General features: G+C 38.5%; 1 protein-coding gene across 1 annotated transcript in view; it reads left to right on the top strand.

Moving 5' to 3' along the window:
* The window catches only part of LOC129282834 (uncharacterized), a 31,833-nt gene extending 13,166 nt beyond the window's left edge, over positions 1–18,667 (top strand). Inside the window, exons 2-5 of the mRNA XM_054918693.2 lie at positions 10,531–11,772; positions 12,175–12,817; positions 13,852–14,037; positions 16,109–18,667. Coding sequence (XP_054774668.2) covers positions 10,531–11,772; positions 12,175–12,817; positions 13,852–14,037; positions 16,109–16,305 — 2,268 coding nt within the window. The 3' untranslated portion in view covers positions 16,306–18,667. The remainder of the gene's footprint in view (positions 1–10,530; positions 11,773–12,174; positions 12,818–13,851; positions 14,038–16,108) is intronic.
* Positions 18,668–21,006: the final 2,339 nt, after the last annotated feature.

Raw genomic sequence — 21,006 nt, 5'->3', positions numbered from 1 at the left:
GTTGAAAATCAATTGCGATTGATTGTAACTCTTTCTGCAACGGGCCCCTGGATATGTTATGGAAAAAACGTGAGAGATTGAAGCGATCGAGCACATCATGGGGACACGTGGTCGAGGGAGAATAAACCTATGCAAAGATTAATATCATATTTGGCAAGAATTCTAGCCTTTCTGTGCGCATGACGGAAATGAAAGACGACAACATGAGTAAACAAGAAACAAATATGAACCTGTCTCAAAAAGTAGCGGCGTCACCGGGGGTTAAAGGGCTCCCCTTCAATTTTCAAGAAGTTTAGAAAATGGAAAAAAATAAAATAGGAGAAAATGCATAAAATTGGAGAGAGAACGAAGAAGAGCACTTTAATAGGGGATGTTACTCTAAACAAATATATACACAACAGACTCACCTCTATAATTCAATTGAGAAATAAAGAGCTATGTCACATACAGCAGGGACGTCGCTCCCCCCGCCCCCCCCCCCCTCTCCCATCAAATTATCCTGGCCGTGCCATCGCGGTGCCGCCCCTGGCTCACACATCCGGAAGTTTAGTCTGCTGCCCAAACCATTTACTCGAGTCACGCGGTCTGAATACGCAGCCTACAATGACCCTTGTACCGAAAGCCATAAGCGATAGTCTTTTGTGAAGACCCACTTGTTGACAAAAGTTCCATGAATGCCTGTGCCAGCAGACTAGCCGAAGGCTGAGTTACCACGAGTGCAGTGTACCTTACCATCAAAACTATTTTGTTCATAACTTCATTTCCTCTCTTCCAAAGCGTTTAGGCATGTTAGGTGATGCGTCTTTTTTTCCCCGAGTTTTATCACCCATCCGATCGTTGTCACGGGGTGTTTTTCTGTTACTCTAGATTTCCTCTCCTGACATGTTGTGAGACTGATGATGTTGTTGATTTGCCTGAAGTTGAATATTCAGTTTCATTTTCATTCTTTATCACGCCACGCACCCAGAAAAGAAGAGTGAGGATATTCAAAACAGAAAATATTGGTGTTGTTTTCCCCCAAAGTAATCATAAAATATATGCGCAAGTTGTTCCTGTAGGCTAATGTTCCAACGATAGCAATAGTAACGCGTAATGCTGATTGTATGGAGCTTTTTTTTCACTTTAATTTTTATTCCTTATCGCACCACACGCCCGGAGAAGTCATGATTTTCAAAGAGCAAATATTGCTTTGTACACTAATGTAGAATCATATTTATCTGCAAATTCTAATTCCTGAAGAAAAAAAGTTATTTTGCTGTAATGTTCCAACGATAGCAACAGACACGAATATCCGCAAATCTTATCCATGAATTTCTTTTCAGTTTCAACGGTCACGATAGTAACACATAGTACTCGCTATGCTGATTGAAGTTTTTTTTCCACTTTCATTTTCATTTTTAATTACACCCCCACGCGCCCAGGAAAGTAATGAATTTCAAAAGAAGTGCTTGTTTTTCACAATAAATTATTGTGAAAAACAATGATTTCTTTTTAATGTAGAATCATGATATTTATCCGAAATTGTGTAATGAAAAACTTATTTAATGGTAATTGTAATGTTTCAACGATAGCAATAGCATCAATTACTACTATTCATGCCGATTATTGTCTGAAGTTTTTCTTTTTTTAATTATTGTCTTTTTCTCTTCTTCTGCCACGGTGCGCCCCGAGAAGTCGGGATATTCAAAAGAAAATAATATATATATAGGCTCTATATATATATATATATAATATTATACAAATATTGTAGAATCACAATTATATTCGCAAATTGTATCAATAAAGATAACTTCTTTTCCTGTCATGTTTCAATAATAACAATAGCAACAGAAGCTACTACTTCTACTGATTGTCTGAAATGTGTGTTTTTTCCATTTTTATTTTATTTCCTTATCACATGTCACGCGCACAGAGTCGGGATTTTTGAGAAAACAAAATCACAAAAAATGCATAACTACGATAATATCCCCAAATCGTATTAATTACAAGGTGGTTCACGAACCACGCGTCTCGCCTGATTTCGCGATTAATGAAATATGCAATATGATATGTTGATCTCTAGATGACCTTTGACCTAATTATCCTCATGAACTCATGCATATGTGGTATTACCCAATGATTATTTGTACAACGTGTATAACACAATTGATGCAGAAATGAAGAAATGAGAGCTATTTGAACAAAACCTGACCTTTGGACCCCTAGATGGCCTTTGGCCACCATCGTCAAAACACATGTGGTACCCAAGGATCATTTGGAACAAGTGTAATCAAAATTGATGCAAAATAAAGAAATGAGAGCAAGGTGAACAAAAACTTCAAGAAAGGATGGACATGACCTCATGTCATTTGAGCTTTTGACCCCTAGATGACCTTTGGCCACATCGTCCTCAAAACACACATGTGATATTACCCAAGGATCATATGGAACAAGGGCATGTAATCTAAATTGATGCAAATATAAAGAAATGAGAGCAAGTTGATCAAAAACGTCAATGAAGGATGGAATGACCTTATATCATTTGACCTCGTGACCCCTAGATGACCTTTGAACGCATAATTCTCTTAAGGTCATATGTAATATTACCCAAGAATTATATGTACCAAGTATGAACATAATTGATGCAGACATAAAGAAATAATGAAATGAGGGCAAGTTGAACAAAAACTTGAAACATTTTTGTAATAGACTAACATACCAACAAACTAACAGACCAACAGGATAAGTGATCACTTTCGGTCTCTGCAGGCGGAACTTCGTTCAGACGAGACAAAAAACTTATTGTGCTGATGTTTCAACGATAATAGCAACATGTAGGCATATATGCCGGCGCTTCTCTATTCTTCCATTCTTTTCTATTAACTGCATATGCACCGTAGTAGTGGCTTATTCCTTACTTCTGATATTACGAGAGAGCTTAGCGAGCAAGTAAAATAAACACCTTTTTTTTTAGAAGAGTTGCGTTATGCTGATTTTTCACTATCAACATATATTAAAGTTTGTTTTTGAGATCATTATTTCGAAATGAAATATTGTTTGTTTCATTTTGCATGTCGAATTGTAGCGAAACCTGGAAAGTATACTGTTTTCATATGCCATATAAGGTCATATGAGAATGTTTACCTATTTATCAACCAGTTTCTGAAATCGTTTTGTTTTGCAAAAGATTCCCTAGTATAATATGACACACGCGAGCGCAATGAGCTCGTAAGATTAAGCATTTCGAGTTGGCACAAGCATAGACCGACACCAAAGTAGTCCATTTTACAAGACGACTGTTATTTTCTTTTTATCAATGAAATAAACTTACATTGATCATTGTAGCCTAAGCTTGTTTTTATAAGGAAAAGAAAATTCAGACAAGTTGATAGGTGAAAGTTTGAACAATATGGGACAAAAAACAAGAAAAATTATGAATGTTTAAAAGTTATAAATATTGGTAATCACTATACCCATGAAGACTTCAAATTGGCCGCATATGGGATGTCATAGTGATGTAAGGCAAGGACTACTCTTCCATGTACTCCAATACATATTATGGCTAAAATGTCATTTTTCCCAAAAGATTTATTTCAAATTATATTTTTCTTTCATGAGGACATAAAACGATATACTACCTGGGTTATATTTAGATTACTGCCCCAGGGGAATGGGTACTTAAGAGAAAAACACTAATCCCTGATAATAAAGTACGGGCCTATGGGAAAGTTGTCCTTGCCCCTTGTCATAATTTAATTACCCAGTTGCCAATTTGAAATCTACATAGTATTTGTGATCTCAATTTTAAAGCAGCTATAACTTTCCTATTGCTTGTCCGATTTCTTTCAAACTTTCACAGTTCTGTTTAATTTATTTTTCTCCTTCCCAACACAACATTTTATTGCCAAGGCTGGATTCCCCTTTCACCAAAATATTTTGGTTTCAGCGTTCTATTCTGTATCTGCCTTCCCGTTAAAACATCGTTTCTACAAGAGAGCAAAGCAAGAAAATAACAATCCGTAACGAGACCAAATATTTTGCGCAGAGCAAAAATGCCTTGGGGCAATTCCATAGGTTGGTGGACATGAGCTCAATGTGTCTTTGTACATATAGCCCATCTGAACCGTAACGTGAGTAACCACTTTATCTGCACCCCTAGTAAAAACCATGTGTTCTTTATTTTTTTAATTATATACAAATTTGTCTCCCTAATATACTTCTTTTAAATGGATATAATCAACTTTCATAAAAGCCTTGCATGAGGACACTTTTCACTTATGTCCACTTTTCATTTTATGCATGTCCAAATCATGTAACATGAGTAACCGACACATTTCAAAGATTAGCCAGGAGCATAATGAAATTTCCCAAGTTTTGTTTTTATACAAAGGATAGTCAGACTGCGTACTATGTTGTAATAAAGAGATGTTTAGTTCCTATCAATACTAATGGAGTTACAGCTCCAAGTATGAGTCAAGGTGTCTCCAAATGTAACGTGATTAACCGTGGAATAGCCCCTTGGTGTGTGTGAGGATGTGTGTGTGTGTGTGTGTGTGTGTGCATGTTTGTATTATATTGTAACATGTTCAACCATGAGTTTCTTTTCCCTATTTCGGGGGACTATGCCTTACAAGTTTTTTTAAACTTCCATATTAATCTCCAATTTCATTCATTAGATTAAATCTCGATTTAAATCTTGTTTCATGTTACTTTGTGTGTTTCGTGTTACTTTGTATATATATATATATATGGATGAAGAGAACAATGGTAGGCGTAGCTTGAATCAAGGTTCACCAGAGCTACCTGCCATTTTTGGAAAAATTGGTAATGCCGAAAAAATGTCTCTGCCGGGAATCGAACCCGGGCCCCCACAAAATATTAAAATAAAAGAGTTGCCAAAACTGTTGTACATGTATAATTTCACACATTTATAAATAAATATATATATGTATATATATATATGTTATATATATATATATATTTATATTTATATATATATTATATATATATATATATATATATATATTTATTATGATTTTATGATTGAAATGAATTGAATTGAACGTGAACTTGAAAATTTGTTTGACCTTTATAAAATCATACATGAAATGGGGAGCGTGCAGACAGAGAATTAGGTATTTCAGCTTTGTTAAACTATGTATTATATTAAAAAAATAGTTTAAGCCCTCCCCCAGAGAACCTAGAGCTCTCAATACTACGTTCCCACACTGCAACAATTTAATCTCTCTTTTGAACATACCTCATTTTTTTCAGCCAATCAGGGGCTCGTTTCATTAAGAGTTACAACTGCTGTAACTTTCCCATTATGGCAACTCCCATGGTAACTTTGATTTTGATTGGCTGCTTAGCCCATGTTGTCATGGTAGCTGCCATAATGACAACGCTACAACAGTTGTAACTCTTTCTGAAACGGGCCCCTATACTATGACACATCATGGAAGCCCACCAAATCTCGGTTATTAGCATTGTCGGACGCGCTAAGACAGGTCGGGAAATGAGTATAATGTCTCTCTCCATCTCAGCGGAGCACCCCATCAAGATAAGCGAATCGGAGAGTCGGTTATGGTTTCGGAATCCGACAGTTTTCAGCCAATAAACGACAAAGAGAAGAAGAAAACAAAAGCTGGGGAAGAAAGTTCAATTTGTGAAGTCATCACTCGTTGCCCTTATTACGCAGAGCACGCGATTCCCGGCTCTGCTTTAACTTTCACGCGGCTGTGGCGAGGGAGAACGAGTGTGATTTTAGCGATAAGGAAAGTTGTTTGACAATGGCCTGGATTTTTAAACGTTGATGTCTTAATCCGACATTTGGTAATGATTTGTACCCTCCGAAAAATGGCACAGAGACACTGCCACGTTTCAATGATTATTTATATGAACACCGATCGGTGTAGATGCTGAAGGAGGGGGGGGGGCACATTGGTTTTTTAAGATTTCCAGGGGGAGGGGCACTTCAATACAAAATGACAAACCAAAATTATGATGACTATGGAGTGGGGGAAGAAACGCTCACCACCCGGTCACCCCCATCCCCTCACGCTCCTGGAGCAGCGCCTGTCGGTAGAAAATGGTAAAGTAATTATACTTGCCTATAGAGTACCGAAGTGTGACGTCATTATTTTTTCATTTTTTTTTCTTCATTTTTGCATGTCAGCGTTTTTGATACCATAATTTGGTAGAACATGATGAAAAATCCCCCGCAACCCAAATTTGGTGGGAATCGGTCCATGGGGCCCCAAGATATGACCTCATGAATACATAATTAGCCCCATTGAAGTCAATGTATTCATGAGGTCAAATATAATTATGATCGTTGCCATTTTTCGACCATTAAAGTGTATATACGTACTAGTCAATGAACTCATTAAAGAAGTGAGGCAATTGCTGCGTATTTAAAATGGAATGAACCCCACCCCTATATACGTTCAGAATGGATAAAACGGGATATAGATTACTGACCTACAGACTGACTGACACGTATTAGTATATAGTTCTTTTTCTTTCTTCTTCTTAATAGTCACTTTGAACGAGAACAAACATTGAGCTCTCTACTCGGAGTTTCAATTTGGTTGTTTTAAAGTAGGACTGTCTTAATAACCTTAGTAGATGGTTTCTAAAGATGTAATAGAACTGAACCATTAATCTCGATTGATGGCAATTAATCGTCGTTTTCTTGCCAACAGAAATGTTAGGAAGCAAATTTAGTAATAAAAATTGTAATTACTCAGTTCGTCGTGACTGTGTTCTTCGGCAGATTTGTGGTACGAATGTTGGAAAGGGGGAGGGGCGGGAACTATCCCGGGGTGTCGTAAGAAGACCTCGCGAAATGATGCATCCTGGGTAATAAGTCATGAACAGAATGAGTCGTCAATCGCTTAATGGTAAACTAATGACCAATCAGGATCGTTGTTTCGCGCACGTTCATTTCCAAACACTACCCAGGAACCAATCAGGGTCGTTCTTTCATATTTTAAACACATCTAAATCTTAAACCTTTGTGTCACGTGACCCAGGACTCTTGTAGATACGACATCTGTTGGTCGAACTATCTTTAAAGTTTAAGAAGGGAAGGAAAATATTTTTGTTCTTAATCGGAGATTATTTCTCGTTCATATACATAACACATAACGGGAAAGTAGGCTACCCTAAGGAGGGTCCGAGTATGGGAAATCTCACTTTGTCACGGTACGGTTGTAACCAGTTGATAACTTATGTATTTAATTCGAGACTGCTCCGAATGCGAAACTGGCTATCATATCATCTTACTCTGATTCCCTCTCCATATTAACAAGTGGAGTATGATAACAGAAACTATATTATCTGGTAATGATGATCGAGAGTCCATCGCCTCGATAAAGGGGGTATAATAAATCGATTCTCGGTTTTGGTATTTAGAGCACTTGAAGATATAAGGTCGGTTAAAGCGGCGCGCTCCTAATGAAATATTATTAATGTTCTGTTTACGAAAGTATCTCGATATCTCTCTTTCTTTTCCTCTTGTGGGACTTTGGGTCGAGTTTCCGTTTCGTTTGAATTGAATTCGCGTCGTGAGAAGAATAATTTTCAGTTTCGGAAGTTTAAAGTGGACTCTCGTCTTCCGTGTACGTGAACGTGAGCTATACACACAAGCAATATCTTAAAATGCTTGTGTTGTGGATACCGCAACGGCACAGAAAGATAGATATGTGGACTTTGTCATGGGAGACATACAGAGGCGTGCCCCCGCCACTCTCCCCCACCCCTCCCCTCCCCAAATAAGCTGTTAAAAGTGGATAGGATGCACGATTTATGTGGAATGCGAGCAAAGCGACCGAGTAAAAATCAGTAAAAGGTGGGATTTTGTTGTAGATTTGACATGCAAGTTTTTCTCAACCTTTTCTACCAACAGGAAAAAGCTAACACCAAAACAGCTGAATAGAACACAGAGGGGTGATCAGACTGATTTTTTAAGGAAGTTCGATGAGAACTACATGTAAATAATAAATAACGAAATCAATAGTCTGTTCGACGTGGCATTTAAGGAAACTCCATATTGATATAATCAAGTATTTTTTTAGGCAGCACGATAACTTTCCTCCTAGAAAGAACAGTGTCACAAAGTATGTTCATTCTGTTTTCATACACTCTAAAAACAGAGAGTAAAAATTTACCCAATATTGAGTAGAAAGGGAACATGCATGTTTGCTGGGGAATCCCCCCCCCCCGCAATATTGGGCAAAATGCATGTTTGAATAGTAAATTTCAATTTCAACGCAACATTGCGTAAAATTTACAAAATATTTGGTATCTTTTTACGCATGTTCCAATTTTTCCCAATATTGGATTAACTTTTTAGAGTGTAACGTGGACTGTGAAATTAATCACTATTAAGACGGTTACTGTTAAAAATAAAAAAAAATATCATTTAGGACCCTATATTTCATTGCGAGTGTTCACAGTGTATTCACATACACTGCAAAAAAAAACACCGGTGTTAATTTAACACGAGCCTGGTATCTATATCGGTCCACACCAGAGAGGTGTTGAAACAACACTGGTATATGGCGTTAGGCTAACACCAATTTGGCATGTAAGCAACACCAATAGTGTTAAACCAATTAACACCAGCGTTTTTGCAGTGTAATAGACTATGTAAAGATGGTTTATTTACATCGTTTAAGATGCTCAAATTTAACAGTGTGAATACAATTTCACTCAGTAGACACCTCTACAGTGTGAGGATTCACAGATATGCACCCCACCATGAGGTTTTCCAGGTACGCCAGGGAGGGAAGGGGCCGGGGTGGGCGTTACTTTAATGATGTTGCATGGTCGTTTAATACAACCCCTTACCCTAAACAAAAATTCAGTTATCCAGAGATTATAAAACACAAAACCTGATGAATGGAATCTACGCTTCAGTATTCTTTAATATCAGATTTTAGATTACTTCTCTTCACTCTTTCGAACACAGCTATTCCTGCAATTTTTTTTTATGGTTTCCAGACAACTCTCCGAGTCTCTCGATTAGTTTCATTTTCACTTGTTGCAATGGCAGCAATGCGGATAATTTGAATACTTAACATTTAAGCATGGAGCTACTCTGATTTAAGTATCACATTTGATAGTCTGTAATAATGAATTTATGGCAGTGGGACATGTGGATATGTTCACATGCGCAGCAGCTTTAACAGAACTGAATATTATACCATATAATATTGAAACAATCTTGAGAAAATCAATATGACAGAAATCTTTTTGTAAACAAATTTTCGGCATTACTCCTATGGCCCGTATTCTGAAGTCGGGTTTAACTTAAACTCAGGTTTGAAGTAGTGGTTTAAGTATGGGAGGCCAAAAGTATCAAAAATTTTATTAAGTTGTATGTTTCTTATGTTTACTGTGCTCTTGCCTGATTCATCAATGGTGAAGACAATCATCTATTTATACTTCCTTCACAATTATGAATGATTTGAGAGCCGATTGAGCTGAAGTATGATATCTCTACTGTTAGTGATTATGTAACAGTTGGCTGTCCATACTTAAACCACAACTTTAAACCTGAGTTTAAGTTAAACCCGACTTAAGAATACGGGCCTATGTGTTTAAGATCGCTTGCTCGATCTGTAATGAAAATCATAAGTCAGACTTATGATTTTCATTAAAGATCGAGCATGCGATCTTTAACACATTGGGGTGATGCCGAAAATTTGTTTACAAAATATGATTTCCTCCTATTAAAGCCCCTTTATTTACTATGACAGAAATCGAAATCTAAAACGGTCTAAACAAGCCGTAAAGAGACATTTTATTTTGTAAGGTTATGGGATTTGAGACTTGTGGTGTACATTGCATTGCCAGACATGCCAGTCGTCAATTTGTCACGTGTGAATTCATTAATTTAATGAATCAATTTTCGTTTGACGACACATTCCACAATGTGATGTTATCTGAATCGTCGCCAATCTCACTGCGTCATGAAAGAATTAATACCATTGATAGTGGTGACTAATATTTATGGTAATAATATGGCAATTATGACGACGATAGTGATCATCTTCTTCTTGGGCCATTACACAAGTCTTGTCCATTGAGTTTGGGAGAAGATCTGGCTTCTGTGTTGAAAAACTCCAGGGCCCCGTTTCATAAAGGACTTGCAACTTTTGCAACTTTGCCATAACGGCAAGTGCCATGGTAACAGGGCTCAGCAGCCAATCAGAATCAAGGTTTCCATGGTAGTTACCATAATGACAAAGTTACAACAGTTGCAAGTCCTTTATGAAACGGGGCCCAGATCTTTGGCCGTGCATGGCTCTGGTAGGAGGGAAAGACCAGAAGGCGTTGCATATCGTCTGATCCTCCCTGCAGTCTCAAGTAGTTTCTCCATTCTTATTGTAGCCCCATTTCTGCATGAGTAATTAAAATCGTCGTATATCTCGTTGATGGAGCAGCGTATTAGATGGTAATAACAACGATAGTATGAATAATAGAAAAAAAATGAAGTTGAACTCGTTATTATTATGATATTTTTGTGCATTATCCCTCATACAGGAATCTGTTCGAAGTCAATCACCAGCTGATAAGCCAGCAGTGCTGAAGGTAAAGCAAGAGGTTGTCGAGGAGGAAGAAGAGGAGGACTATGAGATCAAAGTTGATGATGATTATGAGTTGAACGTTGAAGCAGAACTACCTCCTAGACGGTATGAAGAAAGACCAGGAAGCCAGGAGCAACCAGAAGACTTGGTGATCCGCAGGGGTGGCCCTAGAGCAAGAGACAGGATGCCTCCTGCAATGTCATCCTGGATGGAGAGAGCGCAAGATAATGATGAAGAGGCTGCCATTATGGAGGCGAGGGCGATTTCTCGACGTCGTCTGTCACAACCTAGAGATCAATCATTGATTGGCTCGGATGAGGAGTTTGATTCTGACCCCGAGGCTGACGTTATCCCGAAGAGACCGTCATCACTCGGAAGGTCATCAGTTGGTTCTGCCCACAGTGCCCATAGTGCACACAGTGCTAGTTCTCGAGCCACGCACTTCTCCCATGGCTTCTCAAAGACTCCAGAAGACATGGCTCGGTCTGGTAGAAGCAGCAGTACTCTTACATCACAAAGTGGTAGTTCTGGTGGCAGCGGCGGGATGGAACGAAGCCGCAGATCGCCAATGACTTCATCAGCGACCAATGCTGCTATGGCTGCAAGGATGGCCCACTTCCCACTCACCTTTCACAGATCTCAGATGTGCAACGCAGCAGCAATGGCGGGTCGTCTCGCCCACGGCATCATGCCGGAAATGGGGGCGCCCTTCCATGTCGGGCAGCGGCGGCTCCCACTGTCTGCAGGAAGGGGTGGCGTGAAGCAACCCTTCATGAGCAAGTTCCAGCGGAACATGATTGGCATGCGACGGGGTATGGCATCGGGTATACCTAGACGTATGCAGAGGATGTCTCCAGGATTCCCACATGGTATCCCGCTACACAGGTACCAGAAGATGCTGCGCATGCACCATGCTATGGGTAAAGCCATGCGGGGAATGCATCACTTCGGTAGAGGGCAGGGCAGAGGCAGGTGTCATGGCGAGCCATCGGGGAGACACATGAGGAGGATGAACGAGTCTCACGACAGAACTTCCCCGCAGCACAGCCCGGGCAATTTCAGCGGGGATGAGATTTCTCCAGAGTTGGAGATTGACCCTCCAGAGACCTATGGCGAGTTTGCAGAGAGGATTTTCTCGAGCAACCGCAACCAAAGGCAAATGGACACCTCAACAGAATCAAGTGGAACTGAAAAATGGGTAAGGAAATAACAATCCTTCAATTATTTATTGGAACAATTGTGATGAAGGAGATAAATTGTGATTGACGATTTCAGCAGGTATGAATGGACACAATGTGCTTACCTGCAAAATGGTAGATACTATTAGTCATTGTTATAATGGTTATCAAGTCATTGGTGATTTGTTTTGAATATGTAATTGCCACCTGCTTCAGTATGCTCATCAAAATATTAAACCAACAATGCCACAGATACCTTCATTAATATGTGCTAGAGAATTGAACTACTCGAGATGTATTGGTTAGGAAGCCTTCATAGATGTGCAAAAGAACAATAATTACTTGGGGTAGTCTTTACATGATTCATTAAACATGTTCCACAAATCTGTCTTTCATTCTTATTCTTTAAATCATATTCTCAGATGGAGGACATCTCTCATCGCCTGGAGGTCATTGAGAATCAGCTCCAGGTCATCATGGAGCACCTTCCTTTCATGGGTGGAGCCGAGATGCAGAGTGTCTCGTCGGATCCTGGTGGAGCAGGCAGCGAGGTGGACTCTGGTCTCCAGGAAGACAGCGGCGCAGGACCAGGAGGAGCTGGCGATGACAGGAGCGGAGGTGGAAACATGGAGAACGGTGGAGAACGAGGTGGACATGGAGAGAGGTCGTCTGAGAATGGCGGAGAAGGGGCCGGAGAAAAGTGCGAGGGTGGAGACAAGGGCGGGAGAAAACGCTCAGATAGCAGCGGGAGCACCGCAGGATCTTCATCACATGGAGCTGCTACTGGAGCCCCAAGTGGAAGAGAACGAAGTGGAGGGAGACATCTCGCAACAAAGAGACCATACCCAGGAGCCAAGGAGACTGGATCCCGGTGTGGAGATTCAAGATTGGGCTCCAGGCCTGGTGGTTCGGGTTTACCCGGAAGCAAAGGAAGGCTGAACCAAGAAAGACCCATCCAAGATGATGGAGTCATGATCATCGATGACCAGTCCCAAGAGGGTCAATTTCAAGACAACCTGTCTGAGTTTGGAGCTATGCAAAACATGAATCAATCTCAGACAGATGGTAAGTATTCGTTTACAAAATACAAGGGACCTGCAACACAAAGGTTAGCAATTAATCTCTAATTTGAAAGAACAGTTCTGAGTGGTTCCTCGTCAGTCTACTGATCAAACTGCACATGCGAGAATGATCTTGCCAGGCCATTTCATTTAGCGATTCTTCACTAACCTTTGTGTGACGGGGCTCTGGGCTTTGCAATGATTTGAAAATATGAAAGAATCACTCTGATGGGTAATAGATCAGTATTTTGAACTAGGTGCTCATGCAAAGATGATTTTGAATGGTAGGCCTGAGTTGTACTTAGCAATTGATTTCGAACCTTTATGTTGCATAGCCCTGGTTGACGAAGAGGATGCGAAATACTTCTTCTTCTCGGATCACAACACAAGTCCTGGTCCAGTGAAGGGTCCAAGCATTTATAATGATTTCATGCATGCACACCTTATAACTTCCCCCCCCTTGACTTAAATTCTTAATGTGTCCAAATGTCACAAAGAATCTTTCTGTGAAATTCAAAGTGCTTTGAACAACACATCGTCTGCAATGATCACCTAAAACACAAATTCTCTCAATTCCTCAGATTGTAAATCTATTAGATTATAATGGAGGAACAATCCAAAATTATTTTGAGAAAAAGATAGAGTTCTAACTCTATTAGATTGAAATTTGCTAATTAATTCAGGAATAGTCCTCTTAGCAATCTAAAGAATTCGAGAAAATGTTCAATATTATTATTACACCCTGTACCATTATAATCTATGCACTGCTCTTTTCCCAGAATGGCCCAACGTGTTTACATCGAGAAAAGGAATATGCTAAGTCATAAAGATATAAACAATACAAAAAATATTCAAAAATACAAAACATACAAGAAACATATTAGCATCACAATTACTTCATTATTTTGATTATGTCCTATTATATATATTATTTCATATGTTAATACATCTTGATTGTAATAATTGATACAGCTAAACATATGTTTTTTATATCAACATCCCCGGTCTACATCTTTGTCGTTATTTTTCCCCGTGTAGTTCGTATACAGATGGTCATGCAGGACTCGAGATGGGATGAGATGACTCCCTACGCCGGAGCTCCCCGGCTGGCGATTGCTCTCGCCCGCTACTGCATCTTCGGCACTAAGATTCTTATCCGATCATCAGTGACTGGCCGTAATAGTAAACATCCACTTGACTTCGCAGGCATGAGAAAAATAAAACGTGAGTTTCTGTGTATTTTGCAGGAAAATGGTACCCTTAAAAGCAGTTGATAACAGAAAACGATGCTAAGGACATCCTCCCGTTGGCAATGAGACAACGGAAACTTTCCCCCATGCACTTGCGGAGGCCTACATATTTTCTCTTTTATCAAGTCTGTCAGTAGATAAAGTGGTCTCTTTATGGGAGGACATGTAATTTGATAACGGTTTCACATAAATATCCTGGACGAAGAGTTTGTACTGTCATCAGAATGAGCAAAAAGAGATTATTTTTAGTACTTTTTTCCCGGGGGGCACTATCATTGACGAGTGGATACATGCGCGTCCATGTGGTTTCGTAAAGCACCCTAAAATGCACCCCTTAACAAGTATTGGTGTGTAAAATCCTACCTCAACAAGTATTGGAAACAAAACGGTACCCTTGACAAAATTATTCCTTAAATTTGATCCCCTTAACTAGTACAGCGATATAAATTATTAATTATGTAAAGAACGTGATCACGGACGTCGGCTTTATAGGCCTACCTTAATATTGGGTTTAGTACCGCCCCATCTCCCACACCTCGCTCAAATCGGACATTAATTAAACACGTATAGTGTTGGAGCAAACAAAAAGTACATCCTTTATAAAAGATTTTAGTCTTTTTATGCCCTCGCAAATTGGACCGTAAACACGAAGCTCTCCTAGCGAAACATAACTTTTTCCATTAGTTAAGTGTTTTTGACACCTTATTACGTTACTTACGTAACGTGTCCAATCTTGAAAAAGGGGTTCCTTTTTACGCCTTTCTTTGGACACGCATGATATCCACTCGTCAATGGAAGTGCCCCCCCGGACCTTTTTGCTAGTCAAAGGGGAGAGATGGAATGCGTGACATCACACACCTTGGTCGCATTGTCAATAGGAGGGTCTCCTTGGCATCATAGCTTTAGCATTCTCGATATTCAACTTTTTAGTTTTTTCTTTAATTTTTCAAACATATATCTTGTTCTTTGATTTTTCTGTTTTCACACAAGCTTACGTAATCGATGGGTTCATTCTCCTTAAAGGAGAATGAAACTCTTGGAGCAAGTTAGCTTTTGTGAAAGCAGAAAAATCAAAGAATAAGATCAACAAAAGTTTGAGTTAAATAGGACTAGCAATAGAAGAGTTATGAGCATTTGAATGTCGAGATCACTAATGCTATGGAAATCCTCCCATTGGCAATGCGACCAAGATCTTTGATGTCACAGATGAACAACTCTCCCCTTTTGGACACTGAAAATATACCCCAAAACATCTCTTTTTGCTCATTCTAATCATATGACAAACGATTCATCAATTATATAATGTTGTGAAACCTCTGTGTTTGTCCTCTCATAAGGAGAACACCTCACCTTGTGATAGACTCTATAAAAGTGAGAATATAAGTGAAATAAGTACTAGAGTAATTTGGGAGTTGTACGTGTGTGACATCACAGATCTTGGTCGCATTGCCAATAGGAGGATCTACATGGCATTAGTGATCTCGACATTCAAATGCTCATAACTTTCTTATTATTCATTCAATCTTCAAACTTTCAACAATATGTTTCTTTGATTTTTCTCTTTGATGTGGATTCAGCTGGTTTCAAGGGTTTCATTCTCCTTTAAATACATTCAGATGTAAATTTCAGGAGTAGGGGGCCAGGTGGTACTTGGTGACTCTGCCCTGTATGGTAAATTGCTACTTGGTCTCCACTTTTGCTTCATATCGGCCTATACTTTCCGTTTTCTCGATCGTATTCCACAATTATGGTCTTATCCTTTTTTCGTCTGCTAACCATTGGTGGATTGGGGTCTAATTTCCGGTTTCATTGAGTAGCCATGATCATACCATATTCAAATAGGGGGGCGCCCCATGATTTTTAAAGTTGTGAAAAAATAGGAAAAAAGAAACTGAAGAGTGATAAAAGTGTGCTTTGCTTGTAGCTCATAATTTGTAGATCATTTAGGCCTACTCCTATAAATTTAGAGTGAAAATGAATTACCTTTAGATCCTTTTTTATCCTGTTTGTCTTCTCTATTTTTACAATTATCCCCTTTTCTACAGATCTCCTTTTTCAAAAATACGGGGCCAGATGCAGCCTTGTGGAGTTTGAAGTGATCTGGAAGACGTCACGTGAGAGCATTTCCCAGCTGTGTAAACGACTACGGAGAAAGTTCAATGTCGCGGGCCTGGGACAACCCGGCCACGATGACTTTATGCCTATGGACGAATTCATGGTCGGCTGCCCTCTTCTGGCGTGAAACGGCACAGTTGTTATCGAGGACATTCAAAGAAAACTTAACCGGTGATACATGTTTTGATGTTCACTGGAGACGAGCGATACCACCAAACACACAGAAAAAAAATGTTGAATGGATATAAGATTAAGGAGTCATTAATTCCTTGAAAAGTCGGATATTTCTTTATAGTAATGATATTAGTCAAGGGGATTTTGTCAGAAGAAGATTTTTTTTTTTACACATTACAAAAATAGATTTGCAATGAAAGACCAACAATATCTCTTCCTTCATACCTTAAGGCTGAAACTTTAAAACGTCTTGCACTCTTCTATGTGATGGTCGTCGATGTAATTTGCAGCTGTTTTCACGAAGTGCTTCATCATAGATTTCCATTTATGAGCTGGACTAAACTCCTTGCGTGATATTGTCTGAGAGCATGCTTATTAAAATGTAAATCTCAAACAGGGCGTTTTGTGAAACAACTCCCAGTCTGCATGGAACTCAAAATCGATTTGAATACATTGGATTTGGATCACCCCATGTAAATCAGCTTTTTGTATCACTTGTGAAAAGGAATGAAAACAAATCTATTGATGACTAAAGATCTAGGATCATTAAATATGTATAGAAGTATGTGAGAAAGTTTCACATGTATATTCCCTACGTATAATTTGCATCTCAATTTACAATTATTTCTCTTGGTATAATAGCTCAAATAGTGGTTTAAAAGCGCACATGAATTGTGCACAAATTGATTGTCGTTTATGAGACAATGGAAGTTTATGAAATATGCAATAATTTTCATAAGCCAAAATGTATTTTTCTGTTACCAATGAGAATGCTAGTAGCGATTTTTAAACGTCTATTTTCTAGTTAGTAATTTGTCTATCCAATCGTAGCCAGCATTGATTACGGAGATGCAGTTTCCTCATCCATGACGTGGAAAAAAATGGGGGAAAAATAATCTGCATTGGTCAAGCGCACACAAAGTTGCCCCTTTTTTTCTCTCTCGCGTGTGTGCGTGTGCATGTTATTTCTTATTGTCCCACACACTGTTAATTGTGTCATATATGAAGTACTTTTCCTGGGTTTATTTCCAATTGGTCTAATGCCAATTCGTCCAATTGCTAACTCGTCTGCTATCATTCGGTCTACCATCATTTCGTCCAATATCCACATGGTCTAATTGCCATTTCGTCCAATCGCCATTTCGTCTAATAACCAGTTGATCCAATGGCCATTTAGTCCATAAACCATTTGGTCTAATTGGATAAGTTTTAATTGGACGAAATGAATGAAAAGAAAATGGGCATTAGACCAACTGGATACTAGACGAAATGGTCATAGACGAAAGGGTGATTAGACGAAGTGATTATTGGACCAAATGGTTGTTAGACAAAATGTTGATGGGCGGAATAGCATTAGACTAAATGGAGCTAGAGTAAGTGATGAGTGGACGAATTGGCAATAGACGAATAGGCAGTTTACGCTTTTCTTGTAGCATCGATGTCGCATATGTGAGGGAAGCATACGACGAGCTCTAGATATCCAGGGGCCATGAGCCTAATTACAACAGGAAGGCAAAATATATTCGTCCGCCCCAACCCATTCGAATTTTTTTTCAATTTGATATTGCTGATTGAAAAAAGTGTATGAATATGATTGAAAATCTAACACTGATTCTAGAAATGGTAACTACTGAACTTCCTTTGCCCAAATTGGGAAGATATATCAATGATTTTGGAACTATTTTTTTTGACTGGCGGAAGAATTAGGGCTATTTACTGTTTCAGTTGATGAATTTGATCCCATCATAGGTTATCTTCATAAATGGCGATTTATTCTTAAAACGAGCTGGCTACGATACCCTTTTCTGGTCAGATATATATCCTATCCAATGGTAGTAAACATTCGACCCTCTAATTTCAAATTTTTTAAAACGAATTTTTTAAAAGTGCCATTTTAACACACAAGTCTATGTGGAATGTTTTACGCGCGTGGCACCTCCAGGTTTTTTTTTTTTTCATGTATCGATGATAGCCTGATATTGTGAAATCGGGGAGTAGAAAAGAAGGCGCAATTATTGTATCCCCAGATTTTATCTTGCCAATATTATTTTTTTTAAAGTAAACAAGCAAAAGATACTTATAGGCCCTATTTTCGTTTACGCGCTGAACTAGGAATTTCACGAGGGGGTAATGAAACCGTGATGGATCTTTTATTGTAAATGAAAAAAATAATCATGCTTTCCTAATTTTCCATTTTCCCTTCTCCTTTTATTCCCTCTTTTCTTGCGGTTTCTTCATTCCTTTCCTTCTCTTCGTTCTGTCTATATTTTATTTTGTTACTCTTGGCCGTTCTTCCAATGTTTCTTAATATCTTATTTCTTTGTTTCCTTATACTTTTTCTTTCTTTTTTAAATTTCTTTTTTTTTTCTTTCTTTCTTTACCTTCCTTTCTTTATTTCTTTCTTTCTCTCTCTCTCTCTCTCTCCCTCTTTCTTCCTTTCTTTCTTTCTTCCTTTTTCATTTCATTAGCCCAGTAATCCAGAGTCAATATCATATAATACAATGTCATCTATCATGATATCTCTTGTTCATACTGTATGATATGTATATATGATAATCATTTAACATTTTCTTTGTTTTTGTAATAAAACCTTCAGAACAAAATACAGCCACATGTATGAACCCATCGTTTTTTTTCTACACAGTAAAACAAAAACAGCACGTTGTTTAAGCCTGTCACTCTAACATAAAGTTTTTTTAAACTTTTTTATGTAATTGTTTGAACTTTTTTAAACAACTTGTTTAAAAAGTTTAAATAGTTGTTTAACAAGTTTAAACAGTAGTTCTTAGAGTGACGGGCTTACACAACGTGCTTAGAAATTTAAACAGCCTTTTTACAGTGCAGTACAACATTAAAATTAAATTATTAATCAGCTCCCGTTCGATTTACTCTTTTACATTTTGGTTTACGGACATTGTAAGGTGTCTTAGGGGGTGTTGCGAGAAAATATTTGCAATCAATTGCAAATATTCTGTTGCAATTTTAGAATTGATCGATCAAATTTGACTGTAGCAAATGAGATTACACTCCTTGTTTCATGAAGCAGATTAGCAATAAATCACTAATTTGCAATTAATTGCAAGTCATTTGATTGATTTAAGAACTGAAAATAGACTTGCAATTGATCGCAAGTTTCCTGCAACGCCCCATTAGAGCGCCACTTTCATTTTTCTTTTAATCAAGTTTTCAAAAGTCACCTTCAGCGACTCAGCGTCACGTTCTTTATGTTGTAACTAGAGAACTATTTCACCATTAATAGCTCCATGATTTCACCAAACAAACACAATGGAGAGAGGGGGGGGGGGCAAGAGAGAGAGAGAGTGGGGAGATGTTTCGGTTTATTTCCAAGTGGTCTTGTGCCAATTTGTCTAATTACCAACTCGTCTCAGTACTATCATTCGGTCTATATTTTGCCATTTCGTCCACTTACCATTTCGTCTAATAATGAGTTGGTCCAATAGCCATTTAGTCCATAAACCATTTGGTCTAACTGGACTAAGTGATTGTGCAAAATGAATGAAAATGAAATGGATATTAGACCATCTGGTTATTACACGAAATTGTCATAGACGAACTGGGGATTAGAAGAACTGATTATTGGACCAAAATGGTTCTTGGAACAAATCGTTGCTAGACGAAATGTTGATGGACGGAATGGCTTTAGACTAAGTGAAAGTAGACCACGTGGTGGGTGGACGAGTTGGCAATAGACGAATCGGCAGTTTATACCGATGTGCCCACATGACTCCGCGTATATAGGCGGTCTTACACAAATCGCAGAAAAAATACTAAAACATGTGAAATTGGCCTACATCGGTCAAAGTCCTGGTATTATGGGAATAATTCGCCCACCATTAATTCTGTTATGACTCTATTTGTTCTGGCATTTTCATTTTTATTATTTGTTATTTGAACCCGAATGCGTGGGCAAGCTGTATTGTATTGTAAATTGTCCATGATAATCGCACGACGCGGTTGTGAATTATGATTGATAAAATATTTGAAGTCGATACATTCTGCCCGGCCCGGGGGAGGGGGGGGGGGGGTGCATGGATCACTGAAATATTGCTGATACATGTAATTCTGATTGATTCCCCGATGCTAAATTAATACATGTTACATACATAATGCGCCAATCGCACATACGAGCGATTTGTTTTAATTGCTGTATTTTCGAAAATGCTCATTTAATCTGACTGTCATCAGTAGTCTATTATTCAGTCAGTATAATGTCTACTTCGTCTGCTAAGCATTTTGCACTTTTTCATAGCAGTGGCGTAATGAGCCAAAAATTTTGGAGGGGCTAGCTAGGTATGGCGTTTCGGATAAAATTTATAAAAAGTTGTAAGTGAGCGAAGCGAGCGATTAAAAAAAAAAATCGAAATTTTTATTACAAAAATCCAATTTTGTGATAGATTTTGACATGATATTTAGAAAATAATACATTTAACCCTTCTCTCTTTCCTTTTCTTTTTTTTTGGTCATGGTTTTTTTTTTTGGGGGGGGGAGGGGCAAGCGCCCCCCATCTGTACGCCAGTATTTCATACAGACCAAGTCGTGATACATCAGGCGGATACTACACATACTCGGTATTCAAATTGGACCAAATAGTCAATAGGCCGATACAAAAATTATATTAACAGCCCTCCCGTTA

This window comes from Lytechinus pictus, unplaced genomic scaffold (genome assembly GCF_037042905.1).
Source record: "Lytechinus pictus isolate F3 Inbred unplaced genomic scaffold, Lp3.0 scaffold_20, whole genome shotgun sequence".
In the NCBI taxonomy this organism is placed as follows: Eukaryota; Metazoa; Echinodermata; class Echinoidea; order Temnopleuroida; family Toxopneustidae; genus Lytechinus; species Lytechinus pictus.
Note: the sequence above shows the minus strand (reverse complement) of the source record. Positions and strands in the feature narration are given on the sequence as shown.